This window comes from Nerophis ophidion, linkage group LG06 (assembly GCF_033978795.1).
Source record: "Nerophis ophidion isolate RoL-2023_Sa linkage group LG06, RoL_Noph_v1.0, whole genome shotgun sequence".
In the NCBI taxonomy this organism is placed as follows: domain Eukaryota; kingdom Metazoa; phylum Chordata; class Actinopteri; order Syngnathiformes; family Syngnathidae; genus Nerophis; species Nerophis ophidion.
Window position 1 is genome coordinate 25926437 of NC_084616.1, and position 25312 is coordinate 25951748.

At 40.6% G+C, this 25312-nt stretch overlaps 1 protein-coding gene across 2 annotated transcripts in view; it reads left to right on the forward strand.

The window, feature by feature from the left end:
* The first annotated feature begins 615 nt into the window (after positions 1-615).
* The window catches only part of LOC133553909 (chemokine-like protein TAFA-1), a 102772-nt gene continuing 78075 nt past the window's right edge, over positions 616-25312 (forward strand). Inside the window, exons 1-2 of one of the 2 annotated variants that reach the window (XM_061902241.1) lie at positions 616-1089; positions 4898-5042. In XM_061902241.1, the coding sequence (XP_061758225.1) occupies positions 4901-5042 (142 nt within the window). In that variant the 5' untranslated portion in view covers positions 616-1089; positions 4898-4900. The remainder of the gene's footprint in view (positions 1090-4897; positions 5043-25312) is intronic. The other variant, XM_061902242.1, reaches the window with a different exon arrangement.

Below are 25312 nucleotides of genomic sequence, written 5' to 3' on the forward strand. Positions count from 1 at the left end.
TATGGCCACTCTATCTTTTAAAAAAAAAAACTGTTGCCGTCGTCCTCATAGTCTTTTCCTCCTTTATATAGAAAACCAAAGATTCAATGACCTTGTAAAGGCAGCTAGTATAATTTACTGCTTAGCTTATCTTCCATCTTTTAGCATAGTTCACCTTTTCTCCGATGGTAAGCAGCTTCCTCTGGGGCTTAAGTTCTGTGCCAGAAGCCTTGAAATGCACAGCACGTTTGGATGACATTGTTGGATTCAAATAAATAAGAACTAGCGGTGGGGAGGTATTTTAAAATTTGCCCGTAATTTAAAAATAAAAATTTAAATAGCCAGGAGACTGCTCGTATCTCAAAAAAATTGTAAAGGCGGAGAAGCTTTAAGCTGAGGTACCACTTTATGATAATATGACAACACCATATTTCTGTCCACACAGTTGGCTTGTTATGATGTAGGGCAGCTGCATGTGCCTTCTGGGAGAAACGTGTGAGTGGAAATGCCGCCCCAGGTGATTCGCTCAATATGTAAATTATTGTTAAGCATGTGGCCACACTAAGGTGCATGCTGCCTCACGCCCTCATTTGCATTTCTCAGCACCGTCTGATCAGGTGCTACAATCGCACCATGGTATCTAATCCAGAGGCGGTCTTTAATGCTGTAAGGCGCTCGCCAATGTCTTAACAGCCAGCCCGGCTCCACAGAACATTTGTATTATGGTGCCGACTGAGAAGGGAGTCAGTCGGAGCCTCTGAGCGGAGGCTGCCTCTTACTGGAAGGATGCAGACGGCGAGAGGAGAGATTCCACTACACTTGAAGAAGGAGCTTGCCGCACGTGCCGACACATGCAAAGGGGCAAATGAATTCAGTGGGAGCCACTCCTGAAGGGGCAGTGATATTTCAAAGGTGGACTTGAAAGAGCTGTGCATCTGTTTCCCCCTCTCTACTCGTTTTGTGAATCACTGGACTGTGGCAATCAGAGAGTGGAGCAGCGGAGTCAGTGGAGTTCTCTCCTCCAGCTGAGTTCGCCAATGGGATCAACGTCATGGATGAATTTATGGCATCTTGATGAGATATTTACATGATTATTGACTGGTTGCGCAGGTGAGAGGTTCTTTTTCTACTTTCTGCCACACATGGAGGAAACTAAACAGTAATTAAGCTCTATTGGCAAACCATAGATTTCCAAGTGAAAATGTCTGTTTTTGTGTGAAATTTAAGGAGTGCCAAGACAAATCATGAATATTGTTGTCTTGATGTCTTCATTCACGTGATTGTCAATATAAGACTATTCAGAAAGGCACTGCAGCCAGAATCAGAATCAGAATCTGAATAGTTTATTGCTATTGTTTGAGAACGGGTTCACATACTAGGAGTTTGTGAACACATATAACACAGAATAGGTAATAAAAATGAGCTGTAACCGAGCTATTAAATTAGCCATTAGAAATAATTAAAATATGTCTCATAGAAAAAGGTTATTCCACATCCTCAAATACAAGTCCTGCTTCACTTAAAAGTAAGAATGAACAAAAAAAAAAGTTTGACTTACTTACACTACATGCAAATCTTTTGAATATAATGAGCATTCATGGGAGCCAACTTTAACCATCTAGAGAAAAGTAATTCATCATGCCAGGTTGTTACATAGTAGGAAACCATGAGAGCTTAAATGTCACTTTAATGTACTCCTTCTCTGTTCACCAGAATAAAAAATAAAAGTGCTGCCGTTGTTATATTCTTTTATTTCTCCACGCAAAACAATGTTGTGCAACGGCTTTTGATTCCCATTCCTGCTGTGTCACTGTCACATTATTCTGACAGACACAGAAAAGCCCTGGCAGCCGTCTGCTCGCGAAATCATGTCTTTCCTTAAGTTAGAGTTTGGTTGGGAGGCAGGAACACTGCTCGGGAGTAGAAGGGAATCAGCCTGTCAGGGGAAATTTCTGCTGGACGGGGAAAAACTCCCCAGGGATCGCTCCACATTTGCAGCATTGTGGCTCTAGAAGAAGACAAGGCACACTAGGAAGACAAGCCATTAAGAGACGATTGTTCCCTCTTCATGATGTACTGTATGCCAGTGATTAAAGCAACTATATGTAGAAATGGAGCAGGAGAAGAAAGAGCTTCATTATTACGTTGATTGAATTAGCCTGAAACAGGGAAACTAGTGTCTTAGCAATTGCCATGGTGACCCTGGATCAGTTATGTTAGTGGTCTGTAACTGTAGTGAACCAGCCAGGAGAGCTATCTGCTGATGTTTCATTCAGAGTTCATAGTTTTTAAAAAACAAAAAAACATACTAAAATGATCAGATAACGTTTGTTTCAAGATATAGTGTTATAACACAAACATGCATTTGTTTATTCATCCTTGACCAGCACCCCCTGTCCGTCAAATTCAAATTGAAGTAAGTCACCTGTTATGGGCAGAGGACTGCGTCTCTTAAATGATCAAAATAGGGAGCACAATGTATTTAGTGTGTCTGCCTTCATGAACAGTATATGCAGAATATATGCTGCTTATCAAAACGACCACACTATTGGGAGGAGGGGATGCAAATATAATAATTTTGGGATTATATTTAGCTCTGTTCTGTGGCCGATGTTTTGTTTCTATGATTAGCACGTCTGGAATGTCCATGCAAACTGGCACAGTTACGCACAAATAGCTGTGAGAAAAGAAGCGATCGTGCTGCAAAGACATACGATTAGGAGAGCGAATGTTCTGTCTAAGTGTGTGTGTGTGTTTGTGTGTGTGTGTGTGTGTGTGTGTGTGTGTGTGTGTGTGTGTGTGTGTGTGTGTGCGTGTGTGTTTGTGTGTGTTTGTCAACATATTTAAATTGTCATAAATATAAACTTTGGCAACACTAAATTGGCCCTAGTGTGTGAATGTGAGTGTGAATGTTGTCTGTCTATCTGTGTTGGCCCTGCGATGAGGTGGCGACTTGTCCGGGGTGTACGCCGCCTTCCGCTCGATTGTAGCTGAGATAGGCGCCAGCGCCCCCCACTACCCCAAAAGGGAATAACCGGTAGAAAATGGATGGATGGATGGATAAATATTGTTATTATTTATTTATTTTTAAACATGTTAGGCAAAATCATATAGTTGATGTAGGTGCCCATATCTGCTGTATAGAATTACTTTACAAAAGAGAAGTGTGGGATACTTCTTGTGTTGCCTTATTTGTTTTTTACTTTATTGAATAGACATACTTAGAGTTTGGCGCAGCCAGACCGGAGCAGGAGGGGATAGAAATGAGAAGAAAATAAAGACAGAGGGGCAAATTACAGGGACATAAGGAGAATAAGACAGAGAAGTACAACAACAACAAAACCAACAACAACAACAGAATAACATCAGCAAATATGATGTATACAAATATGATACCAAAAATTATAACAGAGAAACAGTTAATGAAGAACTGTAGAAGGGAATATCACAGATGAAACAATGAAATGTAATTAATACATACAATTATTAGATTCATTGTCTGTTTGGCAATGCCATTTTATAAACCTATAGCTGCTGGATCACTTAAGGCAGTGGTTCTCAAATGGGGGTACGCGTACTCCTGGGGGTACTTGAAGGTATGCCAAGGGGTACGTGAGATTTTTTTTTTTTAAATGTAAAAATAGTAACAATTTAAAAATCCTTTATAAATATATTTATTGAATAATATTTTCTTTTTTTGTGAAGAAATGTTTAGAAGTAAGTTCATGAATCCAGATGGAGCTCTATTACAATCCCCAAAGAGGGCACTTTAAGTTGATGATTACTTCTATCTGTAAAAAATCTTTATTTGTAATTGAATCACTTGTTTATTTTTCAACAAGTTTTTAGTTATTTTTATATCTTTTTTTCCAAATAGGTCAATAAAGACCACTACAAATGAGCAATATTTTTGCAATGTTATACAATTTGATAAAATCTCTTTTTTTCAACCAAAAATGCTTTGCTCTGATTAGGGGGTACTGAATTAAAAATGTGTTCACAGGGGGTACATCACTGAAAAAAGGTTGAGAACCACTGACTTAAGGAACTAATTAAAACACATTTCATTGATTCAATTTGATATCTGTCTGCGTTTTTTGATATATATATATATATATATACATATATATATATATATGTATATATATATATATATATATATATATATATATATATATATATATATATTTCTTTTGTGAAAAAAAATTCCTGCGATATGGATTTTCTTGCCTTCGGATCATATCAGACACACCATCACAACACAACAGCGGTTCCGTTGCCTCGATTGCTTTTCAATACAGCCCACAATAAGTGGTGCATATTTGTGAGTTGAATTTTAATAACATGACCAAACGCCACAAGTAGGACCATATAAGGTCATGAATGTGGAGTGTCTCTTTGCTGTCAGCGAGTATACGGGAAAAATAATTTTTATTTTGAAATAATCAATCTACACACAGTCCTAGTAGATCACCTGCATGAAGCCCACTAATAGTACATGCAATTATATAATTTGCACAAACTATTTAGTAAATCAGCCCCAAAATGTATTATCTTCTATTTATACGGCTACTATATTAGATTTAATGAGTGTAATGGTGACTATGTCGATGTTATTTATAGGGCTCATAATGTTAAAAAAAAACATGTTTAGGATTTCGAAAATATTTTTTTTAATGCTCTGACTATAAAAAATATTTAATAACTCCTACTACGTGGAAATTAATTTACCACGGCCAGGCCCTCAACCAATTAACAGTGATAAACGAGGGCCGACTGTACCGGTATTTGGTCGTAAGCGCTGCACAAACAAATGATTCGATGTGTTTTATTTTCAATCTACTGCATGAACTGTACAGTATATTATTAGTACAACACAGATTGAGAACATGATGTGTTTTACTGCACTCATCTTTAGCAGATGTGTCCTGTCATGTCCTGGCTGCTCTGCCTGTGCCTCTGGGTCAGTGTGACGGCCATTCAGCTGTGTCAGGCCACATTCTACGGCACCATTCAGCAGCACCATGGGACGAGGCCTGGGCGAACCACCATCCACATGATCGGTGAGCCATTTGGTCTTTTTCGTTCCTGTTGTGCTTCATACAGATTTTAACAAAGCATCCAAGGGAGCAGAAAATAACTTTTCACCTGATTATTGAACAAAGGTGCTGCTACGTTTGCTCTCAGAAAACCCCTAACTTATTTGCCTTTTCACATTTTTAATTAGATTGTTGCATGATTGCTTTGATTTCCTCCGAGTTTATTTTGTTATCTCGATAGAAAAAAACATTCTTAACCTTGCAGCAAATCAATGTAGGTATTTTCATATGCTTTGATACCACTCAGCATGAGTTGGTATGTGCCAAGGACGCATTGCAAAGCACAGACATCAGGTTTTAATGCATCACATATCCAAAGCTGTTGTCTGACCTGACTAAGAACTTTCGGGAGTGGATTTTTGATGTTTGAGGTTTCTTTAGTTAAAAGCCCTTATGTGACGCATTGGGTGTAATCTAAAAGGGGAGATGTCACAACATCGAGTCAGTCTTTTTTTATCTTCTTTTGTTACTGCAGCCCTTTTATGTCACAATGTTCAACAGCGATTGTTCAAAACCACGGTTGTCAAAGAGGAACTTCACTTTTTGTGGAATTTTGCCTCTCGTTTAAAATCTTTAAGAAAGCCATGACGATCATTGTTATTTATTTTTTCTTCTTTTGCATTCTAAATATTAAATACATTTGACCAAAAGTTTGCTTAAATAGGAGCCAATGGGAGTCGTGCAATTCCGCCTATAAAGCCCTTAAAAACGTCCAAACACCTCCATTGAGGTTTTATTTATATGATGTAAGCATATATGTAATGTAGTAACAGGCACATTTATAATAACATTTAATAATCTCATTTTCAATGTCTGATTTTTCTTTTTCATCATCATTGATCTCTACTCACTGCAGAATTTATGAGAGCACATAAACATTATAAAACATCACTTACTGTGAAAGGTCTGCTGTCATTAGGATGCTGACTGGTAGGATGTTCATATATTCCCATTTATATGATGAACCTCTGATAATCCTCACAAAAATACTGGAATGGGAGCTGGGGGAACAAAAGTATTTTTGTGTCGCCCTCGCCAGTTTCGGGTCCTAAATAGCTGTCAAAGTGTACCAACTTGTCGGAATACTTATTCAGATGTCTTCTGTGCAGGTGAGATGCATGATGTATGAGGTAAAATAAAACTTACAGGGAGCAGGGAAGCCAAGAAGCAGCAAACCACTCGATGATGTAATCAAAGGGACACACAGAAGTGATCACGTTTATTTTACAAGTTAAAATGCATTAAAAAAAATCCATTCATCATCGTATATTTCGTTATGATAGTGAACGATAGGCAAAACTTCCTAAAAAAGTGCAGTTTCCCTTTAAAAATGCAAACTATCTACTATGAACGTTTTTTATTCTTCTTCTTTTTTTGTTGTCTGTCTTGTGTTCATGCCTAGCAGGTCAAAACACGTCCTCGGCTTAGTGTCGGGAGATTTGGTTGCCATGGTTCCAGTCAATATGGTAACTGTGTAAAGTTTACAAATTTACAGGCTGCTTTAGTGGAAAAACAATTCTATAGCAGGTGACTTATACAATCAAGCTTTTATTGCAGACTCCAACGTCCAAGTAGACATACAATCACATTCAGAACATAAAACAAACAAAATACAGAATAACAGACATTATCACATAATATTAAAAAACAGTGCTTTTGCATATTCAGTAAAAGGCAGGTAATAAATGAATAGAAGCAGCAATAAAAAAATAATGATATATATATATATATATATATATATATATATATATATATATATATATATATATATATATATATATATTTATATATGTATACTTTAAAAATGTGTCTACTCATTCCATTAAAGGCACAGATACCAGTGTTTCCATAATATGATTAGTACCCAACAGAACTACACATACAATATGCAAAACAAAAAAACTAGAATGGAGAAGTAGCATCTTCAGCAGTGGAAATTTGTGTTTTGCATTGCATGGCTAATTTGTTTATGACATTTGTAACTAGGAGACCTAAAACTAAAAGCCAACTGCAGAGGAAAAATTTAAAAAAATATTAAAATAATTCCTATATTTTGATTATTAATAAAACAAGCAGAACAAGATCACTTAAATCAATGTTATTTTATATATCGGGTTTTAAGCTTGGACAGATGACATTGTCTGTGAGTTCAACTTGCTGTTCTCCATTAAGAGTTGTCCCTAATTGCATTCAGTCCCTCATTGAAGCCCCCTTAGATATTTAGCACACTTTGTACTTTTCTCTCTGAGTCACTGCAGCTGATATTCATGCTACATTGGCTCCCTGCAAATTGCATAGCCACAGCAACAGCACACATTCCTAATGGAACTGAATAGAAAATGACCAAACCTCTGTGGTTGAACTTTCATTTTCTCTAGGGTCGAGACGTGAGTAAATATTTACCAATGTCAGTTTTGACGGAGAGGAAGCCGTCAACAACTTTAAAGGGAGTGTGCATCTCCCTCACATTGTTTCCTCCATTTGCCTGTGAGACTAAAACATATCAGCAATACATTTTGGTGTGCATATCATTATTATAGGATGATAATGGGACGTTTTGTAAAATGTGAAATTACGGCAACAGAGAAAGATGACAAATTGTTGAACGACTTTAGCTGCTTAAAGGATTCACATTCATTCCACTTAGCATGGTATGGCTCGTGGATAAATGAGATGCCAGTTTTATGAGCAGAGGATGGGCTGCCCGTCCAGATTGATCCTGACACGGAGACATTTGTTCTGCGCTCTGTGTTGTGCGCCTGTTGGATTGGTGGTAGGATTGGGGTTGACGGGTCATGAATTGGTGGCAAGAAGGCCAGTGGCTGCAGACCACTGGGCCAATCATTAATGCCAGCCAAATGCCACAAGTTCAACGTGACCGGTATTACAGACCGGGATTACAGATTACAAAAAATGGGGGATCACTTGTGAACTGTCCAACTGAAATTTGAAATCCATCAGAGAGATGTTTATTTTTAGAAATAAACATTTTTCATTTGTCAACACTCATTCATATTAAATACCGGATCGGTACTTTTGAAACGGTGCCGGTGCTTGAATGGTGCCTGAACCGATACACTTTTTTTTTTGTTATGGAACTTACAGAACACAGAGAATGTGCCAAAAAAATATGTAATTATGTCACAATATTAACATTCAGAATTCTAGGGTTTGTCAACACACCACACCTGCCATGATCGTGATTGGTGCGTAATGACGAAGTGTTGTGTTCCTATTAGGGTTAGATACCGTCCATACATGAATCGATATGATACAAAATCTTGGTAAATGTAAATTAATACCAGTGCTCAACAGTACCCATTTCCGGTTGAATAAGATTTTTATTTTTATTTTGTAATTTAACTGTGGAGAGAGGCGTGTCGTACGTGTCCCCTGCGGGCGGAGCATGCGCAGGAGCCGGTCATGAAGCAACAAACAGGTGAACAGATACCTCAGCTGGAGCGAGTTATCTAATCACCTGTTCCTTTATCAGCAGCGCTGGAGATCATGACGTGGTGGGCGGCAGGAGAGAGAGACGGACGGACGGAGGAGTAAAGAGCCAAAGACATTGTAGAAATTATAAATTACTGTGACGACCAGCTCACATTGGCCAAACAAGCGGAGGTAGCTGAGTTACAGCAGCGCTATGCTGACGTGTTCTCATCGCGGCCCGGCCGCACGAATCTCACCCGACACCACATTGAGACTAGCCCGGGGGTTACGGTGCTGTCTCGGCCATATAGGCTTCCAGAACACAAGCGCAAAATGGTGCGGGAGGAATTAAAAACTATGCTTAAGATGGGGGTGATAGAAGAATCTCACAGCGCATGGTGTAGTTCCATTGTTTTAGTGAGGAAGAAGGATGGTACCGTGCGATTCTGTGTAGATTACCGCAGGGTGAATGAAAAATCGCGTTTTGACGCATACCCAATGCCTCGGGTCGACGAGCTCCTGGATCGGCTGGGCACTGCTAAATTTTTCACGACACTGGATTTAACAAACTGGCAGATTCCCTTGTCTCAAGAGTCCCGAGAAAAAACGGCCTTCTCCACTCCGGACAGGTTTTACCAATTCGTGACACTTCTGTTCTGCTTTTTCGGTGCGCCTGCCACGTTCCAGCGTTTCATGGACTGTGTACTGCGGGCCCACGCTGCGTACGCGGCTGCTTACTTGGATGATGTCATCATCCAGAGTAGCAGCTGGGAACAACACATGCGGCGGGTGGGTGTGGTGCTCGAGTCCAAGAGGCAAGCGGGGCTCACCGCCAACCCGGCGAAGTGCGCAGTTGGCCGGAGAGAGGTACAGTATCTGGGGTACCACTTGGGGGGGTGGGGGGGCGGGAGCAGGTGCGACCGCAGGTGGATAAAACAGCAGCAATCGCCGCCTGCTCACCTCCCAAGACTAAAAAGGAGGTGAGGCAGTTCCTGGGGCTGGCGGCATACCACCGCCGGTTCATTCCTCGGTTTGCGGACTTGACTGGCCCATTGACTCACCTCACCCGAAAGGGTGCTCCAGAAATGGTCCAGTGGATGAAGCAGTGCCAGCGGGGATTTGAGAAGGTAAAGAAAGCACTCTGTGAGGAGCCGGTGCTGCGCATGCCTAACTTTGAGATCCCTTTTTGTCTGCAGGCGGACGCGGGACTGGGGGCGGTACTGTCCCAGCAGGTGGGAGACGTCGACCGCCCCGTATTGTACCTCAGCCGGAAGCTCTCGGACCGGGAGGCAAGGTACAGCACGGTGGAGAGGGAGTGCCTTGCCATTCGGTGGGCGGTCGGGGCCCTCCGCTACTACCTGTTAGGGCGCGCCTTCAGTCTCTACTCGGACCACAAACCGCTCCAGTGGCTCCACCGCATGACGGGTCCCAACGCGAGGATCACTCAGTGGTACCTGGCACTACAGCCTTACAACTTCCGGGTGGTTAGCAGGCCGGGTGCTCAGATGGCCGTGGTTGACTTTCTCTCTCGGCCCTCCACGGAAGGGGGGGAGTGGACGCGACCGGACGGCTGCCCGGCCTGAATTAGGCGGTGGAGGCATGTGGAGAGGGGCGTGTCCTACGCGTCCCCTGCTGGTGAGGCATGCGCAGGCGCCGGTCATTAAGCAGCAAACAGGTCAGCACATACCTCAGCTGGAGCGAGTTATCTAATCACCTGTTCCTTTATCAGCAGCGCTGGAGATCATGACGTGGTGGGCGGCAGGAGGGAGGGACGGACGGACGGAGGAGTGAAGAGCCAAAGACATTGTAGTAACTATTGATTGAGCTGAAAAGCCAAGAGACTGTATGAGTGAGTTGATCAAGCTGTTTAAAGTGTGGGAAACATTAAACCAAAGTGTACCCATTGAGCAAGAGTGTGTCGTGTCAGTGGCGCAGAAGGGGATCCGGGTTGGAGACCTTCCACATTAACATTCAACTGTGAGCTTATAATTATCACTGTGCTGTCCAGTTCTTACTGTATGCCTTGTTTTCTTACACGTCTGAGTCTCATTTGCAAGTACTATACAGTAGACTTTGCATGAAGTTGCAATTCCAAGACATTAGATGGATACTGTACATTGTATAGACTACGGTGTGAAACTTCGTCAGTAATTAAATACGTATAGTAGGTACATTTTATTCATATAGCACTTCTCAAAGCAAGAGCTCACAAATTGCTCCACTTGGTGAAAGGGGCTGTCTGCAACATTTACACAGATGCCTAGAGCAGTGGTTCTCAAATGGGGGTACGCGTACCCCTGGGGGTACTTGAAAGTATGCCAAGAGCTATGTGAGATTTTTTAAAAATATTCTAAAAAATAGCAACAACTCAAAAATCCTTTATAGATATAATTATTTAATAATACTTCAACAAAATATGAATGTAAGTTCAAAAACTCTGAAAAGAAATGCAACAATGCAATATTCAGTTTTGACAGCTAAAGTTTTTGTGAACATGTTCCATAAATATTGATATTAAAGATTTCTTTTTTTGGGACGCAGTGTTTAGAATTAAATTCATGAATCCAGATGGGGGAACTTTAAGTAATGATTACTTCTATGTGTTGAAATCTTTATTTATAATTGAATCACTTGTTTATTTTTCCAACAAGTTTTTAGTTATTTTTATTTTTATTTTTTTCCAAATAGTTCAAGAAAGACCTCTACAAATGAGAAATATTTTGCACTGTTAAACAATTTAATAAATCAGAAACTGATGACATAGTGCTGTACTTTACTTCTTTAACTCTTGTTTTCAACCAAAAATGCTTTGCTCTGATTAGGAGGTACATGAATAAAAAAAATGTTCACAGGGGGTACATCACTGAAAAAAGGTTGAGAACCACTGGCCTAGAGGGCACTAACTTTCCAATGTGTTTTACACAGTGTATCCCGCCCTCTTACGACGTTTAGTACATAATGACAAACACTGGGGCTTTGCGGTGGGAGAGGGGTTAGTGCGTCTGCCTCACAATACGAAGGTCCTGCAGTCCTGGGTTCAAATCCAGGCTCGGGTTATTTCTGTGTGGAGTTTGCATGTTCTCCCCGTGAATGCGTGGGTTCCCTCCGGGTACTCCGGCTTCCTCCCACTTCCAAAGACGTGCACCTGGGGTGCACCTGGGGATAGGTTGATTGGCAACACTAAATGGTCCCTAGTGTGTGAATGTGAGTGTGAATGTTGTCTGTCTATCTGTGTTGTATGGATGGATGACAAACACTACATAAAGTACGTACGTAACAGGTGCACATGTATTAGTTTTGGGTGTTGTTAGCTATCCATCCATCCATTATCTACCGCTTATTCCCTTTTGGGGTCGCGGGGGGCGCTGGCGCCTATCTCAGCTATAATCAGGCGGAAGGCGGGGTACACCCTGGACAAGTCGCTACCTCATCGCAGGGCCAACACAGATAGACAGACAACATTAATAGCAATTTGGATAACTAGCGTTGCTGTGATTGATTGTTAATTGCTTCTCTTGGACTGTTTTCCAATGTTTAAGAATCATTTAATTGGGGCGGCTAAAAATTGTGATTACTGTACATAAACTTAGTAATGGTGAAAAATAGACACACTTGTAAAACTAATGTGCTGTGGTAAACCACTAATGATAACACTAGATAGCTGGTGGTGTTTTTGTTATATTTATTTGCTATGAAAAATGCAAGTTGCAAAAAGCCCTGTTAAATTACAATGGATAGATGAATGACAAACAATACCGTCAAAATAAGCATGTAGCATGATACAACAACAAAGACATTGAAAATAAAATAATAAATATAATGATTAAATACTGCGATGAGGTGGCGACTTGTCCAGGGTGAACCCCGCCGTCTGCCCGGTTGTAGCTTAGATAGGCACCAGCACCCCCTGCAACCCCAAAAGGGAATAAGCTGTAGAAAATGGATGGATGGATAATAAAATGGTCAAAAATAATTATGTGGGGGGAGGGGGAGGTGTAGTCAGTGCTGCCTGGAGGAGCAAAACTCACCGGCACTGTCCAGGGTGCTAAGGACGAGCACCATCGGGCAGGGGCGGGACATGTGTTGACGATGAGACACAGCTGGCAGGTGATTAGATGTCACAGGTGGTACGTGTTAATCTAATCACCTGGGGTCGTTAACAGCAAGCGGCCGGGGCAGAGGGGGAGACAGGATACGAACGTGACTGAAAAGTCACGTTCTGGGAGAGAAATCTGTTATTGAAAGAAAACATTATCATTAAAACCTTGTTGAACCTGCACGCTTGGCTCTTGTGCTGCGTCTTCGGTGGAACTGCTAGGAAGCAACTTCCACAATTAATATATAGAATAATAAAAAATAATAATAGAAGGGAGCAGCACGGTGCCAGAGGGGTTAGTGCATCTGCCTCACAATACGAAGGTCCTGAGTAGTCCTGGGTTCAATCCCGGGCTCGGGATCTTTCTGTGTGGAGTTTGCATGTTCTCCCCGTGACTGCGTGGGTTCCCTCCGGGTACTCCGGCTTCCTCCCACTTCCAAAGACATGCACCTGGGGATAGGGCAATTGGCAACACTAAATTGGCCCTAGTGTGTGAATGTTGTCTGTCTATCTGTGTTGGCCCTGTGATGAGGTGGCGACTTGCCCAGGGTGTACACCGCCTTCCACCCGATTGTAGCTGAGATAGGCACCAGCGCCCCCCGCAACCCCAAAGGGAATAAGCGGTAGAAAATGGATGGAATAATAGGTTTTTTCATCAGGGAGTAGTCTTTATCATTCAGCAGAATCGAGTCTTCTGTTGCGCCCTAAAAAGTGTTTTACTGTAAGTATTGTACTACACACCAGCTTTTTGATTGTAATGTACTTCTTCGTTGTATGAATTGAAATTGAAATGGTTGAATAACCCAATTTGGAGCTCTTCAAAATGCCAAGTAAAATCGCTAATGATAACCAGTAACACGTACATGGCTAATCCCACGTAAATTAGCATTGAGCTATCTTTTTTTGAAAAGTGGAGCCTTTCTGTTGGTCCGTGTGTTTTCTATCAGGTATACTAGTTTTCTTGGCATGGTAAATTGCAACATTACCTCGAAGCACTTAGGCTGAGTCCACAATGATTGCTGCTTGAGTGACAGATTTCTTGCCAAGTATTTGAGTCTGCAACTGGACGTGAAGTCACGTGCAACAAAAGTATCAAAATATGGCACCGTTTGATTTTACGTGAATTGATACCGAGAAGTACCGACGGAATTCGCTCGATGCCTAAAAAAAGTATCGAATTAGTTGCCCATGTGGGGTTTCACCTGGGCACTGCTTTAGATGTCTTAAGACTCTGTGTGCATCTGTAAGGAGGCCACGGTAATTGCACAACATCACTAATAATCACCTGTTGCATGTGATTAAGTCTGCGATCATTAGACACCAAAATGAGACACAATAGCTATATATTCCCTAGGGGTGTGGGAAAAAATCGATTCGAATTTGAATCGCTATTCTCACGTTTTGCGATTCAGAATCAATTCTCATTTTTTTTTAATCTTTTTTTTATTTATCTATATATATATTTTTTTTTTATCAATCCTACAAAACAATACACAGCAATACCATAACAATGCAATCCAATTCCAAAACCAAACCTGACCGATCAACACTCAAAACTGCAATAAACAGAGGAATTGAGAGAAGACACAAACACGACAGAACAAAGCAAAAGTAGTGAAACAAAAATGAATATTATCAACAACAGTATCAATATTACCGTATTTCCTTGAATTGCCGCCGGGGCGCTAATTAATTTAAAACCTCTTCTCACTCCTGCGCTCATCAAAGGCATACTGTAAAAGTAAGCATGCGCTAATTATTTTAAAACCTCTTCTCACTCCGTCACTTACCAAAGGTATGCAGTAAACATTTGAGTGTGATGTAAGCTTGGACCTTGAATCCTACTGAATAGCTCTTAATCTTCTTCCCTTTATGCGATTTCAAATTACGGGTATTGAAATCAGCCTCCTCCATTTTGAAAATGATGACAGGGGAAGTGTCACTCGTGACGTCACAAGTTTAACCAGGCGGTAATACTAAACATGCATTAATTATTTTGGGAAGCGAGTTTGACCCGGCAGTATTTCAAGGCAGGCGCATACTATATGCCCTGCGGCAATTCAAGGAAATAAGGTAGTTATAATTTCAGCATAGCAGTGATTAAAAATTAAATTAAATTAAAAATCCCTCATCAATCAATCAATCAATCAATGTTTACTTATATAGCCCTAAATCACTAGTGTCTCAAAGGGCTGCACAAACCACCACGACATCCTCGGTAGGCCCACATAAGGGCAAGGAAAACTCACACCCAGTGGGACATTGGTGACAATAATGACCCAGTGGGACGTCGGTGACAATGATGACTATGAGAACCTTAGAGAGGAGGAAAGCAATGGATGTCGAGCGGGTCTAACATGATACTGTGAAAGTTCAATCCACAATGGATACAACACAGTCGCGAGAGTCCAGTCCAAAGAGGATCCAAGACACAGCAGCGAGAGTCCCGTTCACAGCGGAGCCAGCAGGAAACCATCAGATATTTATAATGATGTCTGAGGGGTCTCAGACACGCGGGCCGCTGGCCAATTGCGGGCCGCGGGACGTTATTTTGTGGCCCCCACCTTAACATGAAAGTTTAATGATAGTGCGGCCTGTAAGTTTTGTATGAATGGCACTTGGCAGTGTTGTTTGCGGAGCTGTAGGAATCTACCAATCACGGTGTTGTATGTGGCTCTCAAGGGCCAAACATTGACGTCACTTGCATGATGCAAACAGACAAAACCATCCCCCCTCCCCCTTCCCTTCCATTTGCTCCAGACAGAGACGATTTTTGTTATTTGGGTCCAAAATGGCTCTTTCAATGTTCCGGGTTGCCTACCCTTGCGTTAGTGGAAAAGCGGCAAATGAGTGAAAGCGACAGAGACGTTGCCATGGAGACGAGGGTTTTCTAACGCGCCTGGCTGTCCGTCAGTAATAACATTCCTCGATAACCTGGACCAATTCAAACCGTTTTTTTGGTTGTTTTTTTTTATTTGCATTGCCTCACATTTCTTAAACCTCATTTTGTTCATTTATATTCTGATTTTATTTTGTGTTGAAAATAAAATTAAAGACATTTAAAAATATTTTTTGAAGAAATGTTCTCTTGCGGCCTAGCCTCAACCAAGTAAATTGAGTTTGAGACCCCTGCCCTAATAGGAGCAAAGCATTTTTGGTTGAATAAAAGAGATAAAGAAGTTAAATACAGCACTTTGTCATCAGTTTCTGATTTATTAACAGTGCAAAATATTGCTCATTTGTAGTGGTCTTTCTTGAACTGTTTGAAAAAAAAGTAAGCAACTAAAATCTTGTTGAAAAATGAACAAGTGATTCAATTATAAATAAAGATTTCTACACATAGAAGTAATCATCAACTTAAAAGTGCCCTCTTTGGGGATTGTAATAGAGATCCACGTGGATTCATCAACTTCATTCCAAACATTTCTTCACAAAATAAGAAATCTTCAACATCAATATTTATGGAACATGTCCACAAAAAATCTAACTGTCAACACTGAATATTGCATTGTTGCATTTCTTTTCACAGTTTATGAACTTACATTCATATTTTGTTGAAGTACTATTCAATAAATATATTTGTAAGGGATTTTTTAATTGTTGCTATTTTTAGAATATTTAAAAAAAAAAATCTCACGTACCCCTTGGCATACCTTCAAGTACCCGCAGGGGTACACGTACCCCCATTTGAGAACCACTGCTCTAGATGCCTACAATATAGGGGATATCTACCTGTATTTTCACTACATATTGATATGCTCCATTCGTACGCTGGCAGCTGTACTGCAGAGAGTGTTCCTCCAGAGGTCAGCAAGCTGCATGACCCTCACAATAGGTGTTTATACTGTATATACGGTCGCTGATTAGAACAAGCAGACCTGCGTCCTGCCCCGCAGCTCTGTTTATGCTGCCTCTCAATCTCTGGTATGGTCAAGGCAATATTTCTGCCTTACTGCTGCTATACAGGCAAGTGTATGCACTCAGCCGTATGATTCATATGGTGCACATTTATTTGGTGCAAAGACCATGAATGACGTAAAAAAGAGAACAGATTGTGTTTGTCTTGCGTTTGTAAAGCACTCGGAGGATGATACCTTTTGGGTCGTGCATCCTTGACCCTCAATGGAGGAAAATTCACCATGTTGAAATCACTTACTTGTTAAAAAAAAAAATATCTTGCTGCTTAAGGGGACTTTTAAGAATGGAGTCAGCCAATGAGCTCATGGGACAATATTTCCACAAAGTGTAGTCAAGTGAAGACTGGTGTGCACAGGGGATCAATGAACAGTGTGCCAGCAATTACTGAAGCATTAAGTAAAGCTGGTAAGTACATTTGCTAATGTTCAGCTATGGCTGACTGTCTAGGCCAGGGGTGCCCATTACGTCGATCGCGATCGACTGGTCGATCTCGGAGGGTGTGTCAGTCGATCTCAAGCCAGGCATTAAAAAATATACATAAAAATGAGCAATCATCAATCATACCAAGACTTCACTTTCGTCAGTTGTTTGACATTCTCGGCATCCGAGGATCTTGTGAGATGACGCTGGCTGCTGCGAGCTCATATTTAAGAAAAAAATCACTAACAGGGCGGACGCAGAGAAACACATTTTATTTCTAGAGACTCCGTACCTACTGTCAAAACTCTAAAGACCGACTGCACAGTTCCTGTCTTCACCATAAAAGACCTGTTTCATCCTGCCTGGGCTAACAAAATAAGAGTCTCAGAAAGCTAGCGTGCAGAAGCTAGCAAGCTACGGAGTTCGATGCCAATGTATTTCTCCCCCGCCCTCAGCGACCGCTTTCTCACTTGCTTGCCCACCCGCACAGTCACTGACGTCACTCACCTGCTGCCAGACATTAAAGGGCCACACACATATGCTACTCTCATAACAAAGTGTTTAAAAACGAGTATGCAAGTTGGACAAATGAGATGCCAAATCCAACCACTTTCATGTGGTATTGGACAGAAAGGAGGACTTTTTTTTTCCTCCATTTGAAAATGCGGACGTTATCAGCACCACTGTCTAATTCCAATCAATGCAAGTCATCAGAATCAAATACACCAACGTATATTCTTGTCTTCATGAAAGAAAGGAATCTATGTGTGTTAAACATGCTTGTATTATCATTAAACACCATTAACTTGTTAACAAAAATGTCTCTTTCATAAATAAATAAATATAAATTATAAATAGGAATGAGGTAGATCTCCTCGACTTGGTCAATTGAAAAGTAGCTCGCCTGCAGAAAAAGTGTGAGCGCACCTGGTCTAGGCTGTCAAACTCAAGGCCAAATTTGGTCTGCCACCTCACGGCCACAAGGTGATTTTTCAGCATTTTTGTGAGAAAGCTTTTCATCACGATTTGTGGCTCTTTGATTGGTCCAGGATGACTCTTTTTTAGTGATGTTAAGTTAACTTGGAAATATTTTCATGGGTTTGTCAATATTACAAGCAAACATGCACCTCTACGTAAATTAAGAATAAAAGGTAAAAATAATCCTTGTTTCTCTCCTGCACTATCCAGTCTACTAAAAGAAAGGGATGCTGCCTGGGCCAAGGCTGGAAATACAAATTCCAGGCTGACTGGATGTTTTATTTAGGCAGCTCAGAAATCGCTTTACTTCTATTGTCAAGAAGTCAAAGTCTGAGTTTTATCTTTCGCAAACCACCAGTAGCTTAAACAATCCAAGAAAATTCGGGAAAGTCATTAAAAACGTCTTATGGAAGTGAAACCACAAATGATCTGCCAACTTGCATTGTGAAAGACTCATGTAGACTCAAAAATATTAACTGGGTACAACATGGCATACTGACAAAGCTTAACCCATTGTTACTATAACAATCTACAAGAATAATATAGGTTGCCTCTCTCTCTTCCCCACCATCTTTCGGTATTCTTTTATTCTTAATTTTTTCCTATCTCTCTAGTTATCATTATGTATATGTATTGTTGCATTTGAACAACTGTATTGTTGATAATAGAGGTAAACTATTGGTATTGTTCATGATCAATAGCGCTTTTTCTATTTGTATTTGTATTGCTCCAGTTGTAGTGTAAAAATGCTCATTGTCATTTCTATATTATTATTTATTTCACTAAGTGCTTCTTTGCTTTCACTTTTACAATCATATTTGTACATATCTGGGGCGGCATGGCGTAGTGGGTAGAGCGGCCGGCCAGAAACCTGAGGGTTGCAAGTTCGCTTCCCACCTATTGACATCCAAAAATCGCTGCCGCTGTGTCCTTGGGCAGGACACTTCACCCTTTGCCCCCTGTGCCGCTCACACTGGTGAATGAATGATAGGTGGTGGTCGGAGGGGCCGTAGGCGCAAACTGGCAGCCACGCTTCCGTCAGTCTACCCCAGGGCAGCTGTGGCTACTGATGTAGCTTACCACCACCAGGTGTGAATGAATGTTGAGTCCCACTTCTCTGTGAGCGCTTTGAGTGTTTAGAAAAGCGCGATATAAATTATTATTATTATATCGTATGTGCTGGTGTTGTTCTATTGTTGTTGTTGTTTTTGTTGTTATTGTTGTGTTTGCTGTTGTTGTTTTTGTCTCTCTGTCTGATCCCCCTCTTATCCCCGAAATTTCCCCCTCTGTCTTCGTTTTGTTCTCTTTCTATCCCCTCCTGCTCCGGCCCGGCTGCACCAAATGATAATATAAATACATTTAATAAAGTCAAATTGAAATAAGGCAACAAGAGAAGTATCCTACACTTCTCTTTTGTAAAGTAAATATGAACAGCCGATATGGGCATCTACATCATCTATATGATTTGCCTGAGAAGCTGGACAGGACAAAAAAAAAAAAAAAATATATATATATATATATATATATATATATATATATATATATATATATATATATATATATATATATATATATATATATATATATATATTAACTGCTCACATGGTGAACTTTAAATGGTCACAACATTTAAGTATTTGGGAATTGTCATTAAAATCTTGTCCTTTAAATCTCACATGAACTTAAAATTAAATTGGGCGTTTTCTTTTGAAACAAATCTTGTTTTTCCCTACAAGTTAGGAAACGCTTGATTCTGACCACTTGTATGCCTTTGCTAGATTATGGAGACTTGCTTTTTATGAATGCACCCGACTCTAATTTGAAACAAATGGATACTGTTTATCACTGTGCGTAGTACGTTGTATTACTGTTTGTGGCAACCTTGTCCATCATTGCACTTTATATGCAAAGGCAAATTGTCCATCTTTATCAGTACGCATATTTTCTTGGTGGTTTTGTTTTATATATAAATCACTTCTTGGTCTGATTCCACCGTATTTGTGTTCTGTTATGTCTAGAGAATCCTGTCGCTACAGCTTAAGGTTGCAGAACATACTTAGAATGTTTGTTCTCAGAGCCAATACAAATCTTGGAAAAAAAAGCCTTCAGATATGCTGGTTCATGGTCATGGAATAACTTACAGAAGGATCTGATTTACCTGAGGTGATCACTTCAATAAATTTTAGGACATTTTGAAGGATCGAGAAACCGTTGTTTTATTAGGCAGTGTGCTTGTTTTTAAATTGTTTTTACTGAAACATGTTAAATGTTGTTTTTATGTCAATATATGTAAGTCATTTACTTTTAATTGTGTGTGACTGCTGCGGTTTTCTGTTGTTTTTATAGGTATTTCGCAAACTTTTTTTGCTTCCCTTGTGGTCAGGTCACTCTTGGAAAAGATATTTTCCTATCAATGAGTTTTTTATCTGGTTAAATACAGAATATTGGTTGATTGATTGTTTGGTGTATGGTGTCATTTTATGTTGCCTGCCACATTTATATAGTTCGGCACGTTATTTAAAGTGGTCTGCTATATCAATTTACTGTACTGTATATGGCCTGCCACTTCATTTATGTGGTTCGCCACTTAATTTTATTTGGTACACAACATTATTTAAAATGGCCCGCCATATCATTTATATGGTCTGCCACTGCATTTAAGTGGTATGCCACCTCATTTTATGTGTTTTTTTGGATGTCAAAAATAAATAAATACTGAAATATCTGCGGTCGCAAGGTGTCACGTCCTGTCACATTGTGTTTTATCACCATAAAAGTGGCTTAAATGCAACAGTAGTTACTTTTGATTAATGTAATAAAACTTTTACTACAAGTCTTAAAATGTAAGTTTTTTTCCGAATGGGATTATTGGCCCTCTAATGTGTGAGTGTTTTTCTTTTAAATATAAAATGTTCCAGATTAATGTACTCAAACACAGCGTTTACACGCACACATTTTTACGAGTCCAATATAACCCAGGGATATTTTGAATTAGCAAAACATGGTCACACAAGACACTTTCAGAGTGAGGAGAAATATAAGCCTGTGCTTCCTGTGGAGGTGTTCCCTGGGAGACAAAGAGTAACCATGGTTGCTTGAGGTGGCCTTGCACCGTGGTGATCTTCCTCCCACCAAATGACCCCTTTGCTGCATCACACTGTGCAGAAATGAAAAGTCATTGATTGTCAACACAGTGAAGACCATCTCTTACCTTGAGGTTGACGCACAAATGGTTGTGTGTGAGACATGCAAAGTAGAAGGACACAGGGGGCTACATGGACCAGTAACTCTCTCGTAGCAAGGATATCATTAATGCAGAGAAAAGTTATAAATCACTCAGTGTGATGCCCCTCTATTTTAGCTCCTCTTTTCACATTGTTCTCGGTCTTGATATTCTTAAAGAAGCTGTAATCACATTTTGGCTCCGCCGTGACACTTATAAAAGTGGGTGTACAAAGAAGCCTCCAAGGTCAACCACATTGCTTTGTGAGACGCTGGTCAACCTCTAAACAGTTTTCGTACCATGAATTCAGATGAATTGCATGAAAGTGCACTAATCAACTAAAGGTCTGCGTGTGCAAAAGCACGTGCAAACTTGATAGCACACGCAAAGCTGATCGACTAAACTTGTGCGCAGTTGATTGCGTCTGTTAAGTCGAGAGAAACCCAAGATTGTGCAAATATACATACATACGCATCTTAATATAAATATATATATATATATATATATATATATATATATATATATATATATATGTATACATAAATACATATACATATGTATATACTACATATATATACATATATACTGCATACCGTATTTCCTTGAATTGCCGCCGGGGCGCTAATTAATTTAAAACCTCTTCTCACTCCTGGGGCTTCACGGTGGCAGAGGGGTTAGTGCGTCTGCCTCACAATACGAAGTTCCTGCAGTCCTGGGTTCAAATCCAGGCTCGGGAACTTTCTGTGTGGAGTTTGCATGTTCTCCCCGTGAATGCGTGGGTTCCCTCCGGGTACTCCGGCTTCCTCCCACCTCCAAAGACATGCACCTGGGGATAGGTTGATTGGCAACACTAAATTGGCCCTAGTGTTTGAATGTGAGTGTGAATGTTGTATGTCTATCTGTGTTGGCCCTGCGATGAGGTGGCGACTTGTCCAGGGTGTACCCCGCCTTCCGCCCGATTGTAGCTGAGATCGGCGCCAGCACCCCCCGCGACCCCAAAAAAGGGAATAAGCGGTAGAAAATGGATGGATGGATGGATGGATTCTCACTCCTGCGCTTACCAAAGGCATGCGGTAAATGTAAGCATGCACTAATTATTTTAAAACCTCTTCTCACTCCGGCGCTTACCAAAGGCATGCGATAAATTTAGACCTGCGCTTATAAATTTGAGTGTGATGTAAGGATCCCATCATGAAAAGCACAATTAATTAAAAAAAATGTTGATATACGGGAGCCTGTAAAGGACTGTATTTTACCTTGGGGGGGATGCTCCAATTAATCCCTATTTACCCAATAAATCTAGTCTAAGAGAGAGTGAGAGGAGACGGCTTATATAGTTGAACAATTTACTATATACACCACATAAACATACAATAATCAGACAATAATAAACACACATTAATTACACTTACACACTTGTCCCCACTCACACGCTACCTCCCCAACTCGCGCTGTCCACTTCCCTCCCAGCAATGTAGCCACGATAGCACACAACTAAACTTTTATAATGTTCCACACTCGCTCTCCAAAGAGTAAACAGTCACAGGGGAGAGGGTCTCTTTAACAAACTTAACTAATACGTGACTAAACCTGCCGTTCGTGAAGTCCCTCTGCAGCAAACAAACACATGTGCAAGCTGCGGTTAGCACACCCGTCCCACCTACTGGCAACGTGAGTGCCCAAACGTCCTAAACTTTAACGAGTTTATAAACTGTCACTTATAACACACTGAAATAGGAAGCTTACTGTGGTTATTTCTCTGAACTGCAACCGTGGTGAACTATCTCCCGTGTAGTATTACCGACGCTACGTTGCTTGTTAATGGCGGAGCTCTTTTAACACTTTGTTTAACGTGCCGGCGGAAACGGAACTGCCCGTAACCATAGCAACCGGAAACCATAGCAACCAAAACCACAGCAACGGTTAAACAACTTAAAGAAACACATTTTACCTTTCCAAACGACACATATGAAATAGAAATAAATAATAATGATTAAACCCTTAACAGAAACAATCTCCTATTTGTGGAACTCAAGGAACAATTACATAAATATGCAAACCTTCAGAACAGTTAATATGTAGCATAAAAAATGCATATGGCCCTAAAACACCACAACACTCATTCACCGTATGTAAGTACCCACAATAAAGACTCGATATAAATATAAATTCAATCGGATCGGAAACATTGGAAGAAACGGGATAAAAACCCGATGCTAACCGCCCATAGAAAATACATGGGTACGGCTAGTAGCTACTATTATCAGACAAATTCACTTACCAACTCGGCTTGATATCTTAACATCGCCACACTCTCTCATCGCAACTCGGTCCTGATGGTCGGCACCTATAAGTTTACAATTAGTTGTAAAATGTTGGACAGTCTGACTCGTATATCACTCAGAAGCGCAGATTCCAACCATTGGAATACTTTCTATAGTTTAAGACTTAAATTCATCCATCCATTTTCTACCGCTTATTCCCTTTTGGGGTAGCAGGGGCGCTGGTACCTATCTCGGCTACAATCGGGCGGAAGGCGGGATCACCCTGGACAAATCGCCACCCCATCACAGGGCCAACACAGATAGACAGACAACATTCACACTCACATTCACACACTAGGGCCAATTTAGTGTTGCCAATCAACCTATCCCACATGTTTAAGACTTACAGTAATTTCAAAACAGCACTGCACATGGTAATGGTGGCAACAGTTTTGATGTTAAAGTTTTAAAAAAAATATTTGGGAATGTACTGCAGGCGGAAGTCCATGGTTCTCGCCCGGAAAAATGTGGAGTGCCATCTCCGGGTTGGGTATGAGATCTTGCCCCAAGTGGAGGAGTTCAAGTATCTCGGGAGTCTTGTTCACGATCGTTAGAGTGGATCGTTAGATCGACAGGTAGATCGGTGCGGCGTCTTCAGTAATGCGGACGCTGTATTGATCGAAGAAGGAGCTGAGGTGGAAGGCATAGCTCTCTATTTACCGGTCGATCTACGTTCCCATCCTCACCTGTGGTCATGAACTTTGGATTATGACCGAAAGGACAAGATCACTGGTACAAGCCACCGAAATAAGTTTCCTCCGCCAGGTGGCGGGCCTCTCCCTTGGAGACAAGGGACAATCTCTGCCATCCAGGGGGAGCTCAAAGTAAAGCCGCTGCTCCTCTACATCGAGAGGAGCCAGATTGGGGTGGTTCGGGCATCTGGTCAGGATGCCACCCGAACGCCTCCCTAGGGAGGTTTTTAGGGCACCTGTTGGGAAGACAATGTCTCCCGGCTGGCCTGGAAACGCCTCGGGTTCCCACAGCAGGAGCTGGACAAAGTGGCTGTGGAGAGGGAAGTCTGGGCCTGTCTGCTTAGGCTGTTGCCCCCGCAACCCGACCTCAGATAAGCGGAAGAAGATTGATGGATTGATGGATGAATCCTACATTAAAAAAATTTGGGCGTACAAAAACTGAGATACTACTGTAAATGAAAAGTATATGTTCCAGGGCCAAACTGTTTGTAAAATGTTTATTGTACCAGAATTTATTTAATTGAAAAAAATAAACATTAACTTTTTTAACAACAATACAAGTGAAAAACTGCTGTTAATAACAAGAAGAAATACTAAACATTAGGGCTGTGAATCTTTGGGTGTCCCACGATTCGATTCAATATCGATTCTTGGGGTCACGATATATCGATTTTTTTGATTCGATTCAAAAACGATATTTTTCCGATTCAAAATGATTCTGTATTCATTCAATACATAGGATTTCAGCAGGATCTACCCCAGTCTGCTGACATGCTAGCAGAGTAGTAGATTTTTTTTTAAAAAAAGCTTTTATAATTGTAAAGGACAATGTTTTATTAACTGATTGCAATGTAAATTTGTTTTAACTATTAAACGAACCAAAAATATGACTTTTTTTTCTTTGTGAAAACATTGGACACAGTGTGTTGTCAAGCTTATGAGATGCGATGCAAGTGTAAGCCACTGTGACACTATTGTTATTTTTTATTAATTGTATAAATGTCTAATGATAATGTCAGTGAGGGATTTTTAATCACTGCTATGCTGAAATTATAATTAATATTGATACTGTTGTTGATAATATTCATTTTTGTTTCATTACTTTTGGTTTGTTCTGTGTCGTGTTTGTCTCCTCTCAATTGCTCTGTTTA